The sequence below is a fragment of the Equus przewalskii genome, chromosome 8 (assembly GCF_037783145.1).
Source record: "Equus przewalskii isolate Varuska chromosome 8, EquPr2, whole genome shotgun sequence".
NCBI lineage: Eukaryota > Metazoa > Chordata > Mammalia > Perissodactyla > Equidae > Equus > Equus przewalskii.
Window position 1 is genome coordinate 3,280,048 of NC_091838.1, and position 19,326 is coordinate 3,299,373.

The following is a 19,326-nucleotide window of genomic DNA, read 5'->3' on the forward strand; positions in this document are numbered from 1 at the left end:
TTAAAAAATGGCAACTATTTGAAATATTCTGGGAAACTAGAGCAAGAAAAATCCTTTTTTTAAACAAGTCGTTCTCTCTCCCACACACCTTGCTTAACTGGCAGTGATACCATCACAGGAAATGATGTCACTTTTATTCGCATTTGCATTTGAGTTAAAATTCAAACAAACAAATAGCAAACACACATTTCCTGACAGACGATGTCAGCTGCAGCGACTTGAGCTGAACAACAAGAAGTCGTAGCCATTGCAAAAATGGGAATGATAAGATTCTTCCCTATTGGAAAATGATTTCTAAATAATAGTATTATTCAACTTTAGTATTCTTTAAACTGCATACTATTGATATGTAAATATGCTTAGTAAGCCAACATCACCATTAATGTTGAAATCATAGTTTTACTATCAACTACATATTTAATACGCTATTATATATTCTTCATAAACTGTAATCAGAGTTCCAACTATGGAGTGGACGGTTAGCCTACTTTTTGTAAATGCATAACTCTTGAGATGAAGTTGTTCATGATTTAGATCACTTTAATCTCTCTCTGTAATGTCACAAATCCTCAGACTAGGCCCCAAATTAAGTTTTTATATGTTGTTTTTTCCTTTCTTTTCCTCTTTTTATTTTTAAGAGGATACAACTTGATGATAGTCATGAAGTTAGGTACAAAAGTGGCTGGAAAAACTACAACACTTTAGAATCATTTCTACCACTGAGCACAGAAGAATTCTTTTGAATCTGATACCAAATGCAAGTGACTCCCACTTACCTCCATCTCCAGCCCTGACCTCTTCTTGAAACTCCAGGTGTGTATCCAACAGCCTCCTTGAACATGCGCCTAGAGCATCTAATAGGCATCTCAAACGTACCACGTCCAAATCAGAAAGTGAATTCCTCTCTGCAACCTGCTCCCCGTGGACTTCCCCATCTCAGTAAATGGCAGAACCATCTTTGCAGTTGATCAAGCCAAAATTTCAGGGCTGCTTCTAGACTCCTCCTTTCCCTTCTTTTAATCTTGACCTCCTTTTCATTGGCAAGCCCCACTGATCTTACCTCCCAAACACATCCTGGATCTGCCTAGCGGTCTTCCCCTCCACCACCCCCATCATTGCTCACTTGAACTCCTCCATAACCTCCATATTTGTCTCCCTGCGTCAACATTTGCCCTGCCTCTTCTCCACAAAGCAGCCAGTTCTATTTTACAAAATATAAAGCAGGACATGTCATTCTGCTGCTCAAAACCTCCCGCTGTCTTTGTCCCGTTACATTAGGGATAAACTCCAAACTGCTCACCCAGCCCTACCAAGCCCGACGTGGAGTGGGCCCTGCCTGCCTCTCTGGGACACAGCTTGTAACTTCTCCTCTACCGTTAATTCCAACCCCAGAAACCAACTTCTTCCTCTGCTTGAACACGCCAACCTCCTTCCCGCCTGAGAACATTTGTAGTTGCTGTTCCTACTTACTGGAAAGCTCACTCCAGATTCTGTCCTGGTGCTTCTCCTGGTCATTCAGTCTCAATTCCCATACCATCTCAAAGAGGCCTTTCCTGACCACTGGCTCTGCCAGATCCCATGGTATGGTTCCCATCAGAGAACCCACCACATTCCTCTTGCTTATGTGTTTGTTTACTTCTAACACCCCACTAACCCTCTGGTCTGACCCAGACTTCCTCTTTCTCCATCGACATTTCCTGTCTCAAACCAGAAACACTAACTCCACCCCTCCCTCAGCCTCAGACCCAATCAGTCAACCAATCCCACAGCCGCTGCACCTCCAGCCAGTCCTCCAATTGCACTATCATCTATTACCTTTAATAGATTTTAAACCAGCATCCATCTAAGATATTTTTAAAAAGTAAATATGGTCACTTCCCAACTCAAAGCCAGTCAGTGACTTCCCACTGCACTTAGCTTGAAGTTCACAATCCTTACCGTGAGTCACCTTAGTGAGATCTGGCCCCTCCAGGCTCTCCAACTTCAGCTCCAACAACCCTCCCCTTTGTTCTCCATGCTCTGATCACACTGGCCAGTCTGTTCTACAAACATGTGATGGTCTTTTCCCACGCCAAGTCCTCACACATGATTTATGCAGGTGTCTCTCCCCTTTGCCTGGCTCACTCCCACTCATCCTTCAGATTTCGGGTTAAAGGCCTCTTCTACAAGGAAGCAACCCCAGGCCCAACCCTCCTTTCTTCCAGCACTCCCCTCAGGATGAACATGAGTAGGCTGGGCAAAGACCGGGGACACAGGATCTCAATGAATTCTCAGAGTAAATGAATGAATGCATGGACAAATTAAATAAGAAATAGCTTTAAATACCTACTAAAGAACAGTATGAAATTCCAGCTAAGGCTTTATCCACTTTGAGACGGAAAATCTACAAAGACGGGAAGTGGAAGAAGTATGAAAGTGGAAGGTGTAACCATAGAGGAACGTGACCAGTTTTCCTGAGTTGCTTAGGAAATTTACAAGGCAGGGATCCAAAGCCGGCTCTTAATCCCCACAAAGCTTCTGAGACTTAGAACAATATGTTAAGTTTAGAACACACAAAAAATTTAGAAAGCAAACATGAAAAGTATTCAGATTATATAAACAGAGACACCATACAGATTCAGGAGTCCCACTTTCTACATCTTGGCATCTTTTGTCCACTGCCACGGGATACTCTGGATGTATATTTCATTCCTCCACCCTCAGAACAGAGTGGGTCCCATGCTCTAAGCACTTGGCCTCAGACAAAAGTGCTTTAGTAGGCGAAGTGGGCATTTTGGTTGATAGCTTCAAAGAACTGATGTATATGGTAATGGAAGAATAAAACTGGAAAGAAGTTCCATTTGCTGGATTTCTCTCAACAGCAGGGCTATGAAGCAGCATCTAACTCCACAGCTCAGTAACCACAAGAAAATGAAGAAAAACTATACTTGTCTGCTAACATTGCTCTGTCTTGCCTAGACGACCCACAAGCCAAATTATTTTCACTCAAATAGTTTTGGCTGAGTCACACAATAATTCACTTTCATCTCATGGTAAAGTTGGGTGTTAGCAATATTTAATTGTATTAAAACTTGAAGTCTATCCTTTAACCAGGGGATTAGAAAAAGTAGAGTATTATTAATGAATATAATTATAAGGAAAAGGCATAACTTCCCAATCAAAAAGAGACAAGTCAACGAATGCTGTATTGTGCTATGCTTTACCAATGACCTGAGCAATTAACAGAGATTCCATTTCATACCTGTAACTGTAGAGGTAATGTAGAGTTTAGGAGAGTTTGAGTCTTTATTTTTCTTCCCTAAGAGAAACTTTGCCATTTACCATCACCTCTATAATATGGACTTTACATGATATTAGTACAGTCCATATATATTTGTGTCTGGACCAAATACATACAAGTTGGGCCTAAAACAAATGTTTCATTCTCTTCCTTCCCACTGGCCTTTAGGAAACACAACAGATATTGTAGAAAGAGTTTGTAATTTGGGTTTCAACCCATCTCAACTGCCTCCTAGCTGGATAAGTTACTTAATCTCTCCAAGTCTCCAGTTTACTCATTTCTAAAATAGGCACAATAACCCTATTATGAAGCTCTAATAATAGATAGATAGCTCTAATAATAAGAGCTTAATAATAATTAAGCTCTAAGCTCTCAGAGTTGGTTTAAGACTCAGAAGGGCTGCATTCGTAGCTCTCATATTGATACACTCTCATCGTGATGAAATAAAGCAACTTCAGATACGGAGACATCTAATTGGCTTGGGAGATATTTGGGGCCGAGGAAATTGTCTTCTGTGCCCCTTAAATGCCACCACATAGGAAAATTCTGAATCATGAACCTGTCTGACGGCTTACCTCTGCGGCATATCTCACTCCGTCCACCACGTGCTCGGAGCCATGATCGTCCGCGGACCCCCAGTGAAGATGGAACTGCCGTAGCCTGTAGCTTCCAGTGAGAGGACCCCCACGCAGAACTAAACATCAAAATTGTTAGCAAGAAAAAAATATTTACACACGGTGCCACAACCCACAACATCTCCCTAATTACTCAACATGTCCACGTCCTCCACGAAACTTTATACAAATGTGTCATTCAGTTTGTTAACAGGAATACATCTTTTAGGTACTTGAGGAGTGAAAATAAGCACTGAAAATGTTAGAGAGCCCACAATACAGATTTTCATGGAACATCTGGGAAATCATACCAGACGCACTGACTGGAAAGTCAAAGAAATTAGGAGTTCTTAAAGGTTAGGAATTGCACCATTTAATGGCGAATGTCAGCCTCCACAAATAAGGATGTAATATGCAATGAGGTCCATCTTGAACTTGGTCAAGCAGTCTAGCATTACGGTTAGAGACTAGGATTCAGCATTTAGAAGACCTGGGCACACGCTCTCTTTACAAACTGTACAATCCTGCACCAATTCTAACTTTGAAGCTTCAGCTTGCATGTCTAGAACCTCAAGATAGTAACACTACCTCCTCCTACTGCTGTTGTGAAAACAGAGGAAAAATTGAACACAAAACACTCATTGCCTGGCACACAGTCAGCATGCTGCACATGTCAGCTAGGACTTCTACTTCATTGCTGTTAATATTACTACAAAAACTGGCAAAGTAAGCACATCTTCTGTACTTGAATTCTATCTGGGGAAATGTGAAATACAGGACAAACTAACCCTTTTTTAAAAATCCATCATATCTTTGTCACTTTGGCAGAGTATATTTTAGGACTCTGCCTCAACAAACACAATCTCTAAAATGATTGCAATAGACTCTTAAGTATATAGAAAAGCTTCTTATAGAAAACATAGTCCTCTACTGCCTCCTCCCAATGAATCTTTATCGAGCACGCTTAAAGGATATGGGAGGATAAGGAAGCACTGGATGTTGAATACACCACACTCATTACTAAATTCCCGTCAATATCCAATAGGATTAAGTGTCAGATTGGTGAGGTGCAGCCTTAACAACAGTTTTATTGAAATTACCTACCTGCTTAGAGATTATATATATATATATATATACACGTATATATGTGCTATATATGTCTCAAAATTTCTCAAGAATAATCAACTTATATAAGAAGCAAAGGATGTGAAGAGGTATCACATGGAAACAGCAAGAGAAAAAGGAGGAGATAACACATTTGCCTAAGGCACATCCTTCTTTGAGCTGCCCTAAGGTAGGAGAAGGAATAATCCAGACTGCTGTCTGTATTGACCAGGACAACTGAACTCATTGCCCCCTGCTGAGTTTGACTCAGCTGAAGCTGAGCATCAGTGAGTAAGAGCCGGTGTAGTGGCTGGAATCACGGACCTGGGAATAGCCCCAGCTCAGCCACTAAGCTTGGTGATCTTTCAAAACTCACTTAAGCCTTCTGGGAGCTTCAGCTTTCTTGTCCATACCTGTGTTTGTTTGTCTGTCTATTTTTAATTAGGAGATTAAATTGGATGCTCCTTACCTTGTACAATTCTCAAAACTGCCAACAGAAAAAAATTATGAGCCCATGTAATAAAATTTTTTTGGAAGGGTGAATGGTTGGGGCTTTCTTTAGATTTATTTGGATTCAGATTTCTTTACAATAAATAAAGATAGCTATTTTCAAAGCCCAGGAAAAGTAAAAGCGAAGAGAGAACCACTTACTTCAGACTGCAGGGCTCGCTCTTCTGCTACTCTGTTACCAATAGAGTAATTCTACTATTTCTTCTCCCACTGGACAATGTTCATGAGGGCACAGACTCTGCCTGCTCGGGTCCCTACTGTACCCATTACCTAGCATAGTAACCATCACAGAGGAGATGCACGATAAATACTTGATGAACGAATGAATAAGATATTTGATTTGTCTTTAAACAAACAGTTTCAAAGATAATTCACAGATAAATTAATTTAAAAGACACATTTCCCTAAGTGACTCCATCCAGAATGGATGCAATGGTATTCCAAACGAAAAGATTTGCAATCAACAACTCTATTGTCCTTTTTTTTTTGCTGTTGCATAACAAGACCTGGCTGAACCATAAAGTCATTCCTTTACAGATAAAAAGCAGATTAGAGAACTTGAGTAATCAATGTGGAATCGACTTTGGGAGAAGATGCAAACAAGACAGCTCAGGAGAAAGAAAGTGATACCAAAAACCACACACTGTTACGGAAACGTCCCAGAACAATGGTTGATCTCTAGAAAGACTACTCTGAATCCATGATTTACAGCCCGATTAGCACAGCTCTGCATATCTGGACTCCACATGTGAGTGTTTCAACTAAAACATCCAAACAGGGACTACAAACAGCAAACGTCTACTTGTGAAGACCATTCTCTTGGAGAAGCTCTCTTCCAAAGAAACACGGATGGGTGGGGAAAGTGAGTCAAAATATCAAGGTTGATTTATCACTGACTTTGAGACAGTTCATAATAAAACAGTCAAACTATGGTGTAACATGAATAATGGCAGCAAAAATTATCTGTAATGAGAACGATTCAGTGTTTTCAAGCGTCAAATTGTTTATTTTACTTTCCAACCTAGATGAGTAAATAAATACTATAACCTCCATCTTATGTCTCAAAATGAGTAATCATTTCCCCAAAATCATACTTGGCATACCTATATATCCATTTATCCTTTCAATAAGGATTTTATTATAAACCTATTCCAAATAATACAGTCATATAAGAGATCTATAGAGATTAAGAAACTAGAGTAAAATGCCATAAAAGTCTGGGAAAAATTTAATATCTTAGTAAAAGGGTCTTTGTCATTTGTTAGATGCTGTAAAGACCGACAAAACTGTGAAACTAGAAATGTATGTGTTACTCCAGTGAATTTGACTTTTTAAAACTGTTAGTAATGTCCTAACCCAACTCATTTTCTGAAACTACACTGTAGTCAACTGCCTTGAATGATAAGCAAGGCTGGCAACAAAATCAGAAAAAAAATCAACTTAAAAATCAACACCTTTGTCTGTTCATGCAATTACTGTCTATCCCACTAGGATACGAACTCCTTTAAGGTAGAAACTGTCTTGTTCCTCCATATGCCCAGTGCCTATGACAGCGCCTGGACCATTAATGTTAGTAATATGAAATAAGAAAGAGACCTGGCCTGGAGGGGCACTCCTCCAAGACTTCAGTTTGTAGGGTTGATACCAAAGTGACCTGGGAATGGGGGAAGAGCATATTCTCAGGACTAGCGAGTCTAATGACAGTCAGCCTAATGCACTGCTCTCTGAAGGAAAGCTAACGAACAGGACATCTGTGTTGTGCTTGAAATCTAGGAAAGGAGGAACCGAAGAGCACACGTCTGCCAAGGTTATAAATGAGAGAGAGACCGAAGACATGGATGTTCCCAGTCACTGGGGCCTGAATTCTTTATGAAAGCTAAGACAGCCCTGGCCAAGTGTGTCTTCTTTTGCTCTGAGCACACACACACCAAGGTACACTCTGATCACTCATTCATTCAACAATTCTTACGAGCTTACTAGGGGCCAGCAATTGCGTCCAATGATAAGTATGCAATGGTGAGCAAGGTCATCCCTATCCTCAAGGAACTTATAGTCTAGTGAAGGAAACATAATGACAATAAAGTTTCATAATACATAATTGTCACAGATTACCAGTTCGGTGTCCTGGAGATCTTGGCTCCCGGGGGTAATCACACACCCAAGGTATTCTTCCCCCATATCTTTTTCTGTTTTTTCCTTTTTTAATGTATAATTTAAGATCTTGTGAATTTGGATGATTTCAGGGAGTTACCTAGAACTGGACAATTAGAACTAGATAACTAGATTGTAACTGGGAAATTGACAATTTCTAGAGATAAAAATTAAAGAATAATCATTCAATCCATAAAGGCACCAATATTCCTACAAGGCCTTTCTTAGCAAGAAACCAGCTTCCTTCCTTTTGACGTTTTTTTAAAATTTCAGCACAACATGTCTCACCCAGAGAGAGGACACAGACCATTATTATTTCTTTATGTTTTATTATTATTATTAGGTATTAATAGTTAGTTACTGAGTGCTTACTAAATGCCTGGAACTCTCTCATTTATTAAAATATAAAAATTAGTACACAGCCTTTAAAAACTAAATGCTCAAAAAATGAGTAATCCACCAATGTTTAAACTATTTAGGTGTCAACTGGTAAATATTAATTGATTTCTGGTGGTGTGTAATTTTATTGGGACTTAACCTATGCATAATAACGCATGCTGTACCCTAATGCCATTTCACGGTATTTTCCATGTCCTCCAAGAATGTTTTTACCTTAATCACACATTTATTGAGTACCTACTGTGTGCCAGGCACCATGCTGGGTAGATGAGTAAGACATAAGCCTTGCCCACAGGGAGCCTTTAAGTCAGTGGAAAGAGAACCACCTGGCAATTACAAGGCAGTGTGGGAAGTTCTGTGGTAGGACAAGCCTGGGATGTCACAGGAGGGTGAGGGGGCCAGTCAGGTGGGGTTCCCAGAGAGGCAAGATCCTATCTGAGTCCAGAGAGACCAGCAGCTAAGAGGAGAAACCCTGGTCTTTCCTCATGAGATTCCTATTTCCACTTTACTATGGCCAATAGGAACTCTTCCTCAAGAATTTCATACCCACCTGCTCCCTTTCTAAAGGACTTTTAAAGGACTATTAAAATTCCAAAGCACTGTTTAAGGACAGGGTAGGCAGCTGCCCAGCCAAACAAGCCCTCCAGGACCACGAGGAAGGTTTCGTGCCTGTGGTTTGTTGACTGGTAGGATTCAGAGTTAATTTTGGTCAAGAATGTCTTCTTTACAAAATGGAAACTGTATTATTCAAGTTAAAGTAGTTTGCTCAGGAAGTATGTTTGTGGTTTTTATAGTTTACCAAAGAAAAAGAAAAATCAGCAGCAACTTATGATGTTTGCCTATAGTGGTTTACACCCAAATCACCATGAAACATTCTCTTTTCATTTTTCTTCAGAAAAAAAGAATGAGAATCATGACCCATGTTATGTAGCTTCTATCTGGGATGGGTACAAAGTACTTCACAGACATTTTCAATCAACCCTGGTAATTTCATTGTGATCTAGATAGGATGAGCTCTTCATTGACGGGAGGGGGCACACCCTACCAATCTCAGACGAATGTCAAATCTGGAGACAGACAAAGCCATTCCACCAGTTAACCTGACTTAAAGGGAAAAGGAGAGAGAGAGAAGGTGGAGAGGGAGAGCCAGGGAAGGGGGTCGGGGGCAGAGAGAAAGACCTGGATCATCACAGAGCATATTAGAGTAGGAATTGTTATAACTACAGGTGCCTACATTTATAAAGAAAAAGCTGAAAGTTTTAAGTGAAGGTAATCTAATCATTTCTTATTCTAAAACTAGGAATGTAGCTTTTTTTTTTTTTTTTTTTTACATTTGAGCTATTATAAACAGTATCAAACTACAGTTATGGGTGGAATAAACTTTGTCCTTAGAAGCTTTGGACTACTTTTCCAACGCACCCATTACATCAACCATATCTATTAACACAGATTCACAAAACTGAGGGCTTGAAGGAAAGACAAGTGAATATACATCAAAAGTGAGGTCTCTCCTCCCCCAAAAAGTTTAAAATACTATATGTTAATCTTTTTTATGCATTTTTTTTACAATGTTCTGATAAAAATATATCACTTTTATGAATTTGACAAATATGAGGAAAAACTTTCAAGAGCTTATAGTTTTTGCTAACAATATAGCATTACATAAATACAGAAAATTATTACTAAAATAAATCCAAGCTTAATGAATAAGTGAAAACTTTCTTCCAATTAAGAATTTTTTAAATTTAACTATATCATTAATAGAGCAAACACAGAACATATATTAAATTAAAATAAAAATAATTTGTCAGAAGGCTTAAAGTGCTCCAAAATATGATTCTTTCTAATCTTCCCTTTCATCTTACTTTTAAACTTGATACTGTCTATTCCTTGGGCAGTGGGCATGCTTGAAGAAGGATTAAATGTTCATATTAAGGAAATGCTCTTCTCTACTTCATTTAGTTGATAAAATAACAGGTATTAAAATTCTATTTGGTAGGTCCATTATTTACTGACAGTGTGAAAGACACTATCCTATGAACTAATCAAACAAAACTTCTATTACAAGTTCTAGCAAAGTACCAATAAGGAACATACAAGGCACAGGTGTTTCAAATACCAAAGATAAGAAAGTGCAGTCCACTCGTCCAAGCCCCTCACCCCCACAAAAAAAAGAAATAGCCAACCTGATTTGTTCTCCGTGTCATCAAAGCCAACACTGAAGGAGTGGCCACTATTACTGATGATTTTAGCTGAGCTGGGGTCATACTTGATAGTCAGAGGTCGGAGCGAAGAGTCATATTTCACTTCCTTGGTTTTAATCTCAATTGGAGATTGCTGATCCCCATCGGCAATAGGGAAAAATTCATTCCAATGAACAGGACCTTAAATAAATAAGACCAAAAGAAAAGGATTAAATAAGTTATTTGATTCAACAAATATCTGTTGAGTGCAGTGCACTGTGCTTGACATTGAAGAAAAGACAAAGATTAATAAAATAAATCTTTTTCCGTCATCCTTCATCCTCAGGACCCTAGCATCTAATTGGTTTTTGTTACAAGACTAGTAACTTATTATAGGTATAGAAACCTCCTGGTTTGCCTTAATTCATTTTTAGAATTAAACTAATCCTTGTAGACAAAAGAGCATGTAAGTTTTATAAAGAACTTTCCAAAGGTATCCTTCACCAAACTAAAAACAACGGCACAATTCATCTTCGAAGAGAGTGAGATTCAGTCTCAGCTCCAAGAAGGAGCTGTGCTAGCTCCAGAGGTCAACAAATTTAAGGGCTGGCAGAATTTCTGGAGCTGAGAACGCTGTGTAGAGAGAAAGGATGTACTTCTTACAGACGCTATCCCTACTGCTTTCTTCCATCACTCAGTGGTATCTTTGGGTGTTGCCCAGGCCTCAACTCAGTTCCCTGGGATGTACAACAGGCATACTAAAGAGATATATAGATTTTTCTCATATAGGCTAATCCAAATAAAATGGCTGCACCATGTTAGGAAATGTAATATTGTTGATTATCTGCAGTGGAGTCGGGTAACTCTTTCTTTCTTCCCACAACCCAGAAGGTCCTCCTGTGGTTATTTTGCTACATTTGAATTCCAACACAAGGGACACCTGTCATCCTGATCCTCTACCCAAAAAGCTAAAATTGCATCAAGTTCCCACACCAGACATGATTCGTAAATGGATGCGAGCTAATAAGCTGGTAATTCCCTTGTCGGTTCTCTTCATTGTGCTGGGAGACTCTATTCAAGTTCTGCCTCTCAAAATCCACAGCAGGGTTGCAGCTTCAGGTAAGCTCCAAGCCATCCTGCAGTCATGAGTCACTTTATAGGTTAGAGGCTCTTATTAGCTCCTCAACTTTGCCCCCAATTTACACAGCAACCACCAGGTAAGTGGAGCCCCGGGCTACTGACTAAGCTTTTCCCTCCTTCACTACCCAACTAACTGGATTTCTCTAAAACTCAAGTACTTATTAAAATAATACGGTATGACAATTAAACAAACATTTGTCACTAACAACAACAAACATCTTTAAAAGATAAGATTTAGGATAAAATTTCAAGAAATGCAAATATATCACAATAATCAACAGCTTCAGTCTCTAAACCTAATGCTGCTTATTACTCTTGATTTTGGCAAAGGAGAAAGCACAAATTCTTTCCTCCCCATAGGCGTCAGGTACAATACATAACCACACCCATACCTTAAAAGTTGTTCTCCCGTGAATCTCACACTTTTGACTTCAAAGCAACTTGAACATCAAAAGTCTTTGCTTACAACTTCTTAGAGCAAAGGCATTACATTTCCTTATTTATTAAGTACTCTCATTTACCTCTCTAGTCCTTTTTTTAATGTGAAAAATGTTTTCTATTTCATTGCCACCAAGTATGACTTAATCTAGAGAGAATTCGATGTCAAATATGCAATGCATATGTTGCAACATGTTGACTTTTTTCCAATCAGGAAAGTGTCTTTCTCCTCCTAATTCCTTTACTCCCCTAGTTCCAGTCCTTTATAACCAGAACTATTTGTAAAAGCAGAGGCAAGCCAAAATAAAATAAAAATAATACTTCTTTGTACCAATTACTCAATATTGTCTGTTAATATAATCTGATGGTAGGTTCATGTCCCTGCCTCTGAAAGAGGAGCCCCCTTTGTAAAATTTTGCAAAACATCCAACTTTTAACCCATTTAAACATAGTTCTTAAGTACAGGTAAATGGTGGCTCTTCCATTGATTCAGGAACTTTTGGATATCCATAGTGATACGGAGTTTTCAAAGACAGTCACATTTCCTAAACTAAACCAATAAAATCGTCAAAGGTGGGTGGAAGAAGTTGTAAGTTATTTGTGCAGATGGTGCCCCGTTCCAGTGCCTCCTGTCTTGATGTTTCATTTTAGCATCACTACTGTTCCCAGTTTAAGATCCCTTTCATCTGCTCATTCACTGCTTTTGCCTGTCTAAATAGAAAACAAGTAACACAACTTGTCCAGTCGGGTTACAACACTTTCCAATGGGATTTTGCCAAAGTTTATCTACTTAAAGGTGTGGTCCTCAGGAAGCTATTGCATCTAAAAGAAGGGAACGGCCCTGCAGTTCTCAGCAGAAATATGGAATCCCTCCTTGTTAATAATGGCTTTTCTGAGGTGGATTGTTAACATTTCTGAAGACGAGCTTCACTGGAGCCAATATTTTCTAATACATTAAAGAGCAATCAACACTCATTGATTGAAAAATACCCTTTTTCCAAACCATAGTGAGGGCACTGTTGACACCCAGTAACTATTAAATAATAATAATAATTTCAGCAAAGAGAAAAATTAAAAGAAATTTGTTTTGTGGGATTTTTTTTCCCCAAACATAAATTGGAAATTAGCAAAATGTAAGATTATAATTATGGTCTCAGTCAAGAAGAAACCCACCTAAATTATACCTTTCATTATTAATGCTCTAAATTTCATCTGTTGCCATTTTTAAACTGGCAGGTTAATCATAACCTCAAAACGGCTACAACTAGAAATGAAATTTTTCTGTCTCTTGGTCAAAGTATGCTTTCCATAAAATCTGACTTCACAGTACTGTTCGGTAATAGGCATGTTAATCCAAGGAAAATATTATTATTACTGTTACCATTCACAGACCTAATTTTGACAGTGATTCACTACAAGGCTTTCTTGGTGTCCCTTTGCAATTACTACAAATAACCAGTTCAGCTTAATGTAAAAACCAGAAAAATGGTTTACTTTTGATAATTGAGGATATACGAGAAGAAAAGTACAATCTAATTACTATTGTCATTCCTATGAATACATTTTTTCCAAGGTGTTAAAATTTCAGTAATCTTTTGCTAATACTTAACCTCTGCAAGGATGCTTGTGGAAGGAGAGGAAGAAAGAGTGGAGACGTGGCGCAAAGTATAACTTCATTTCCCAGAAAGAGCCTGAAGTCTTCCTAAAGCCAACAGTATGGGTCAGCCAAACGCAAACCGCCGTGCGAGTATTTTACAGCAGTAGCTATTAAGAAATCGGGAGTATTCTGGTTGCCAGGAAGACAACTTACATCTTCAGTGTCGCAATCCAAGTTATTAAAATTTCTTAAACGTCTTTTCAAATATTTCCCACGATTTGCTTCCCCTGAGTGAACAATGAGCTTAAAAGACTGAAAGTGAACTTGTCCTCAATTCCTTCAAGTATGTCACCAGACTTCCAATCTCCGCGCCTTTAACCGAGGAGTGCTAACTAGCAAAGGTCCTGGGCTTTTCCAATGAAAGTGACCGGGCAGGCGGGACGATTTCGGGGTCTGGGGCATCTCTGCAGGGCTTGCACACCCCAACTCTCACCCCACTGTCAACGGGACCCTCCGAACCGCGCCTTCCCGGTCTACACTCGCCGGAGCCGGCGGCCCGCGCAGTGCTCCCGGCTTAGAGGAAGCGCAGGCTCTCCCGGCGGGCACCGGCCAGCTCCCCACCCAGCCCCCCGAGGCGGCGGGCGCTCACCGTTGTGCTCGCCGTACCCCCAGCTCAGCCTGGACATGGTCCTCGGGGCGGGAGGCGGAGGAAGATGCGGCCGGGCGGACAGAGGCAGGCGGGCGGGCGGGGGCCGGCCCGGGGCGGGGACGCGGGCAGCAGTGGTGGCCCCCGCGCCCCGGCCCGGTGCCCCAGGGGCGGGGCGGGCGGCGTCCCGGCGCGAGTCCCTCTCGGTCTGAACTCCGGGACGAGAGCCTGGGCTCGACAGCGAGGCGAGGAGGGAGCGCGGGAGGAGGGGACGAGGAGGGAACACTTTCCAGGGGATTTCCTGCCCTCTGAGCAGCAGTCACCCTGGAGAGGAAAGCGGCACCTAGAGGCCTGTCCTGGGAGCCAACGAGTCCCTCGGCCCGCAGCAGGCGGCCGGGACTGGGGACCCTGGTGGAGATGTGGGGGTCGGTGCTGCCCGTGGTGGCGGTGATTCCAAATACAGAGCAGGAACGACAATGGTGCTAGCCACAGCAAATAATTTAGCTGTTCTTTATTAAGGGCTTACCCTGGGCCAGGGGCTTAGCTAAGACGTTTACCCACATTGTTGCATTAGACTCTCACAGAACTCCTTTGAAGAAGATAGGACAAGTGCCCCAGAATTGGGAGGAGAGGAAATGAGGCTTAAGAGAAGCTAAGTGGCTGCCCCAGGTCACACAGCTAAGAGGGGCAGGAGGTCCCTCTCCTAGAAGAACAGAGATCTCAGAGATCCACCCCAGAAGCGGGCCCCACAGCCCATTCCTCCTGTTCCTGGCCTCCGCCTCTCACTCTGCAGGCCTGTGGCTTGGGGACTGAGGGAACTAAACCTAATTACTGATACCTCGTGCGGAAATTCTTCTGCCTTTTGGACCCGGCAGGGAGGACGGTGTTCAAGCCATGTTTTCCTGCATGCTTGGCAGGCTTGCTGCCCTGGGACTGAAGGCTGAACTGACTGCACAGCCTTGACTTTCTGTCCTGGAATGGTAGGTGCTCAGGGCCCGGAGTGAAAAATAGAACTGTGTGACTCCCCAGGATTACAGTTACTGTTCCAGCTGCCCTAAGGGTTTGAGTTGGGTCAGTGCGAAATTTCAGATTGAGCTGTGCAATGACAAACTAATGCAAAGAGCTGCTTAACGGGCATGAGACTTCCGTAAAAGGCTTAAGTGTAGCTGTTCAAGTATCATCTTTGATTTTCTCTTGCTGTCAAGACAGCAGCTGTGTAATGTGGTAATTGCATGTCCCAGGACGTACCTCTTTGGGTAAACACGGCATTCTCTAGGGACCACTAAATAAGGATCAATTTGAACTATTCTTCTTTAGACCGGAACTAAATACCCCACAGTGACGCCTGTACCTCCTTCTGCTTCTACAGTTCTTAATGAGGTTAGAAGGCAACAGGGGAAAAAGGTTTTTATACAGCATTAAATACAGTAAACGTTATGCTCCTCTTGCATCTAGTGGAAAGCCCAGGATTTCTCTTCCATATTCTCTGGCACAATTGGGTTCATTTATGCCAACATAATAGGAGCCAAATTTTTAAGAATAAGGTTTGAGCTATATTCACTTTCATCACAAAAGACAATAGTTATCCAAAATACGCAAAAAAAAAAACCCTCTTAATACTCAACAATTATAAAACAAGCAACCTGATTACGAAATGAGCCAAAGACCTTAATAGACACCTCACTAAAGAAGATGTACAGATTGCAAATAAGCATATAAAACAGGCTCCATATGATGTGTTATGAGGGAAATGCAAATTAAGACAATGAGATAGCATCACACACCTATTGGAACTGGTAAAGATCCAGAACACTGACAACAACAAAGGCTGGCAAGGCTGGGGAGCAACAAGAACCCTCACTATTGCAGGTAGGAATGCAAAATGGCACAGCCACTTTAGAAGACAGTTTGGCAGTTTCTTACAAAACTAAACATACTCTTACCATATGATCCAGCTATCACACTACTTGGTACCGTCAACTCTAAAACAAATTCATCACTTATTTTACCCTCAAAATGAGTTTATTTGGGAAGAAGCAAAAAATTGCAATTTGGGATGTGCATGCTATGGCAAATCATAAGCAAATCCAGAGAACAAAGGAGGGGAGTTGCTTTTATAGAAAAAAAGGGGGGGGGGAGTGGGGAGGAGGATGTTCTCAACAAAAGTCCACTGGGGGAAAGCAACAGTTGAAGGCTGCAGTGGCTACTCATTGGCTGAACTGTGGCATTTCTCATTGGCTGGGCTGTTGCTGGGTGGGGAGAGAAATCTTCCTTCAGTAGTAATGTAATTGAACTTCCTGTCAGAGATGCCAGCATATGTCTCTTCCTGTACAGAGTAATTGATGACATGTAATAGGGCATGAGAGCTTCTCCTACAGGCCTTCCTGACTCTAATTTAGTTAAGGTTTCTTTGATTAATTTCCACATTTTTCCCTTTTGATCAAGATCTTTCTTTGAAAGCATTGCTGGTCAACAGTCAGATTTTCTGCACAGAGTGATTTTTCCCTCAGTGCCAGGAAAGACCTTTCGTGGTTGTTATACCACATTGGAGGGACAGTGCATAGCTGTTGGAAACCATTTAGGTCACATTTGAGTAACAAGGAAGGTTAGGAGGGAGAATTGTAAGGCATTTCACATTGAATGTCTCTATTTATCCAGGGTTGTAGGCGTTGGAGTTCATCTCAAAGTGCTGAGCCAGCATCACCTTACTTGGCACATCATTTTTACAGGAGTTTGACAGGCTGTAAGTACAAAATTTTACAATAAGCATATAGAGTAAGATGAAGAGCAATACTATAAACCAGTTTGCAGGATGGTTCTAAACCAGGAGCCCAGACCTGAAGTCACGAGATGAACAAATCAAAAGATGGTGGTTTGTTAGAAGAAATTGCTTTTAGCCCATGTGCTTGCTCTAATCTTATGTAATCGAGTTTCTACTTCCCCAGAGGCATTCATCCATGTGCACCAGAAGGTGTTCACCATGGCATGGACACCTCCTTGCTCAGCGAGTAGGTAATCAAGGCCTGCACGAATATCCAAGACTACCTTGGCCAATGAGTTAAGTGACTGTTGCTGAGCTGAAATTGCTTTGGCTGTGGAGTTGGTCAAATCGTCTAGAGTCAGGGAGAGATTCCTGATCATTTGTTCCCTAGAACACACTCTGATTCATGGGAAGAAAGCTCCTCCCATGGAGGCAAAACCCAGAGTCATGTACACCTCCTGGGAATTCTCATTCAGAGCAACTACGGAGATTCAATGGTAAAGACCAATGAGAGATCTGTGTTTGGTTATGCAGAGAGAACAGGACAGTGAATACGGCAAGGGCACACTGTCCCTGGACTCTCCCGCGGTCAAGGTGATGAGTTCCCAGGCATAAAGGTCATTACTGAAACCTCCACAGAAGAAGACATAACCAGGGAGTGTACATAAGGCTCCTGCATATGTGATAACATCTATAGAATGCATAGAGGCATTAGCGTTATATAAACAAGGCTCAGACACTATATTGTTACATACCAACATACACACAACCTAAATACATGGACATGTTAAGAAATATACAAATGATTCAACTTAATTGACAGTCCCACAAAATTCTTCATACAAATATTCAAAAGATCTCGTTTTGACTCTCCCAAGGCTGGGTCAAATTAAAGCAAGGAAAGACTTTAGGGGGCTTAGCACCCTAACCCCATAAAATGGGCCAGCAGAGCAATTTACACAAACAAGAGCATCGGGAATCCCAGCAAAATTACTTATAGGGTAAATGAAGGGGTCATTACCATCTTGGACAGACAGAGGTTTCTCATGGCAAATCCAGAAATCAGAGGGGTTTCCTTCATATTTAGCAAGCGATTGGGAAATATGGACAAGAGCACTGTCTTTTCAGGAAAGAGAGGGAGAAAAATTAAGAAACAACAGTGGAAGAGCACATACCCGGACGGGTCCAGTCATCTTGGGATAGCTGTCTGCCTCAGGCATTGGCCGCTTCAAATCCTGGTGAGTTTTGTCTTCAGATCACCTGATGGATTGCAGGTACGTGGGGTGTGGTATCTTCCTTAAATACCACACATGGGTCCAGGAGTCCACTCCCCAGAGTTTGGCGACACAAGGGTTAGCAATACCTGATAGGGACCCTTCCAATGAGACTGGGGAGTGTCCTTTTGGAGGTGTCTTTTCCAGTAAACAAAATCTCCAGGTTGTAGAGTGTGGTGTTTGGGGTCTTTGTCTTCTGGGAGCGCACTGTGAAAAAGTTACTCTACCAAAGCATGGTTATTTCCAACAGAGGCAATTAGGCCTTGATGATACTGAAGTCTTCCTTTATCAACTGAAGGTGGAGAGAAGCAGGATCCAAGTGCACTGGGCGACCTGTGATTATCTCAAGGCTGAGAGTTTACGAGTTCCTGAGATTCAGGAGGCAGAGCTTGGGCCAGGTTATCTGGAGGGTTTCTAAGAACTTTCCTAATTGAGTCTTAGTAATGCCATTAGGACATTTGACCAGCCCAGAGGATTGGGGATGATCAGCACAGCAAAAATGTGGTAGGATTGTCCAAACAGCACGGACTTGTTGAAGTACTTGACCATGAAATGAGCTTCCCGGTTACTGAAGTTCAAGAAAATCTTTTCTAACAGAATATTAGCCACAGAAGAAGCAGTAGCCTGTCTGCAAGGGAGAGCTTCAGTCCAGCGAGAAAAGATACAGACCACGACTGAGGCATATTTATAGCCACGAGACGCAGGAGTTGTATAAAATCCCCTTGCCCAACCTTGAATGGTCCATTAGGCAATTTAATAATGTCCAAGAGCGGTGTGAACAGGTTTTTCTGAATTGTATTTTGGGCATTTAGGGCAAGCAAAATAGGCACTTTTTGCATCTTTATTACTATCTCCCCACCAGGATTGGTGCATAAAGGTTACCATTTTATCTGCAGACAGTGGCTCACGGCATGTGCAGTGCTTACTAACAGGAACTTTGCAGTCTCCAATAGAACTAGGTTTTTCTTTGGCCCAAACCAGAGCTTTCTCTTTTGGTCAAACCAATGATAGTTGAATTTCCAATCTTGCTTTTCCTTTTCTGAGGCCAATCATTGGGCTTCTCCAGCCAGTTTTTCCAAGCTATCATTAGAAGAAGCATCCCCTTGGACCATGACAGAGATTTGACTGCTATTTGCCCCTTTAAGAGCAGCAGTCTTTGCAGAAGCGTCACAAAGGGGATTTCCTTTAGCCCCCAGAGAGTCAGGTTTAGAATGCCCTGGGATCTTACT

The 19,326-nt window shown here is 41.3% G+C and overlaps 1 protein-coding gene and 1 long non-coding RNA gene across 11 annotated transcripts in view; one reads left to right on the forward strand and one right to left on the reverse strand.

Annotated features, from left to right (window-relative positions):
- Positions 1 to 14,331, reverse strand: part of CA13 (carbonic anhydrase 13) — a 51,188-nt gene extending 36,857 nt beyond the window's left edge. For 2 of the 10 annotated variants that reach the window (XM_070631434.1, XM_070631433.1), the window contains exons 1-3: positions 13,430 to 13,548; positions 10,245 to 10,442; positions 3,856 to 3,974 (exon numbers count right to left, since the gene is read on the reverse strand). In XM_070631434.1, coding sequence (XP_070487535.1) covers positions 3,856 to 3,974; positions 10,245 to 10,442; positions 13,430 to 13,496 — 384 coding nt within the window. In that variant the 5' untranslated portion in view covers positions 13,497 to 13,548. Of the gene's footprint in view, positions 1 to 776; positions 866 to 1,470; positions 1,705 to 3,855; positions 3,975 to 10,244; positions 10,443 to 13,429 lie in introns of those variants that run through there. The other 8 variants (XM_008523492.2, XM_070631436.1, XM_008523491.2 and 5 more) reach the window with 7 other exon arrangements.
- Positions 14,332 to 14,906: 575 nt separating this feature from the next.
- Positions 14,907 to 18,064, forward strand: LOC139085206 (uncharacterized). Its single transcript, XR_011543334.1, has 3 exons — positions 14,907 to 15,042; positions 16,721 to 16,805; positions 17,952 to 18,064. It is a non-coding gene; the product is annotated as an uncharacterized lncRNA (long non-coding RNA).
- Positions 18,065 to 19,326: the final 1,262 nt, after the last annotated feature.